We start from the raw sequence: 2,412 nt of genomic DNA, 5'->3' as shown, positions 1-2,412 counted from the left end.
TACTCAACACTGCCAATAGTCATTAACTTTGTTTGACAAAGAAATCACGCATACATGTTGTTTTCAGAATAAATGAAATTTAAATTTGCAAAAAAATTTAATTATGAATTTGAGCTGCTGTTCACTAGAGGAAGTATAAAAACAAAGGAAACAGATTGTGGTTCTTGTTTGATCATTTGGTGCTATCGTGCGGCTGACCGCATTTCTCAACTATCAGTTTTATGAGTTCCGTCGAACAATCAACACACTTTATCGACAATCAAAGAAATTTCGAGTAAAATGAAGAACAGAGTGATTTGTGTTTTATTGTTATTATTATTTCGCTCAAAATGTATTACTGCAAAAATTACAAGCTGTAGTGACTCGTATGCAAATTATAATGACTTTTATTTTGTTGTACTATATTGTGACAATGAAAGCATCGATTGTACTGCAGATAGCAGCTCATCTGCATGTGAATGTTATAAAAATGTTTTTGACAATGGGTATAGTTCCAAAGTGAAACGTTTAAAACCTTGTTCGGGCATACGCTTGGATGAAAAACTTATCGAAAAATTTCATAATATCGAAATATTCGACATATCCGGATGTAAAATTGAACATTTAACTTCGGCTGATTTAAAATTTACATCCCTATTAACATTAGACACATCCAACAATAAACTTATCAACATTTCGGGATCTATTTTTATCGAAGCTCCAAATGTGAAGGAAATTGATTTCTCTTACAATAATATCATTGCACTTCATCAAAATGATTTGAAAGGCGCAACAAAATTGACACGAATTAATTTCTCGCATAACAACATATCTATGATTGAGGGGAAATTATTTGATAACAATTCTGAATTAATTCATATTGACATGTCACACAACAAAATCAATGGACTTAATAAAAATCACTTTAAAGGAGCAAAAAGTCTTGAGACCATATATTTTTCTTATAATGATATATCCATTTTGGAGGGGGATACATTTGGAGAGCTGAACAGAGTGCGAAAGATCGACCTAAGCAACAATTTAATCCAAACTATTGACAAAGATACGTTTAAAAACAACATAAATTTACATCGGTTATATTTGGAAAATAATCCCATTAAACGAATCAATTACAATATAGTTGGGCAACAGAGGGGCATCGATATGAACATTTATTTGAAGAACGTCGAAGAAGTCGACATGAGTTCCATGACAGATTTTTTTAATATTTCGATGGATCATTTTTCATTGGCCATCGAGTATTATAACGTTCAATTCGCCGTTAACCCTTCCAACTACATAAAAATCAACACCAATATTGACAAAATAACATACGTTAATATGTCCAACAATAAAATTCCAAATACAGATAAGATAATTCCAAAATTGAGAGCATCAGTGGAAACATTGGACGTGTCATTCAATTTCTTTTACGAAAAATCACTGCATGTTGATATATTTCGTGATTTGATCAATTTAAAACATCTTTATTTGAGCCACACAAGGATTTCGATTGTAAATGGCGACACGTTTTATAAGCTTGGTGAATTGATTACATTGGATTTGAGCGATAATTCAATATCAACACTTGATCAAAGCATATTCAAATACAATAAAAAATTGAAAAGTTTACACCTCGAGAATAACCCATTGAAGAGCATCGGTTGCAAAATTCTGATGCCATTGATGAGTTCAGCGTTAGTCGATTTCAATGGAGTAAATGTGAAAAAGCTCAAGTGTTTGGATCCAAAAGACGAGATTTTGATGCAAAATATCACAAATATGCTCGGAAAACAGAAAAAGAAGAGTATTGAAGCTACAACGATATCAGCTGAGATTACAACTGAACTCAAACTTCAAGGCTCACCAGTCACGCGTTTTGATTGTGGTACCTTTTCGTCATTAAAAACCTCCGAATCAACGCGATTGTCCTGTGCTCACATCAAAGAGATCGATACGAGTTGCATGGGAAATGCATTGGAAATTAATATCGACAGCAATGATGATGTAGTTTTCCATTTATCGAAAATGAATTCCGAATTGCGTTGCTCAAAAGAACAATTTCAAAAATTAAGTTACTTAAATATTTCCGGTCATCAACTCAAAAATGTTCGACAAATTGTCGCTTTACTTGGACCATCGATCGAAAAGTTGGATCTGTCGATGAACTTCGTTGGAAAATTGGATGCAAAACAATTGGAAAGATTTGTCAATTTGAAGTATTTAAATCTAAGTTGCACCAATATCTCGAACCTCGAATACAATACGTTCTACAATCAACGAAAGCTGGAAGTCCTTGATATATCATTCAATCAATTAAAAGATATGAATTCCAGTTTATTTCTGGGAAATTTCCAAAATTTACATACTTTAAATGTGGAGGGAAACGATTTAACGAAGATTGATATAGTTAAGGCAGGAGTTTTTTCAAAT

General features: G+C 32.6%; 1 protein-coding gene across 1 annotated transcript; it reads left to right on the top strand.

Annotated features, from left to right (window-relative positions):
• Positions 1-243: 243 nt before the first annotated feature.
• On the top strand, positions 244-2,406 carry LOC116349519 (chaoptin-like; the record flags this gene model as incomplete). Its single annotated transcript, XM_031781000.1, has 1 exon — positions 244-2,406. A coding segment is annotated over exon 1 (2,127 nt), but the record flags the coding sequence as incomplete, so codon positions are not given.
• Positions 2,407-2,412: the final 6 nt, after the last annotated feature.

Source organism: Contarinia nasturtii, unplaced genomic scaffold (genome assembly GCF_009176525.2).
Source record: "Contarinia nasturtii isolate CC-2019 unplaced genomic scaffold, AAFC_CNas_1.1 Cnas_scaffold_2917, whole genome shotgun sequence".
Taxonomy (NCBI): Eukaryota; Metazoa; Arthropoda; class Insecta; order Diptera; family Cecidomyiidae; genus Contarinia; species Contarinia nasturtii.
This window is presented reverse-complemented; position numbering and strand designations above follow the sequence as displayed.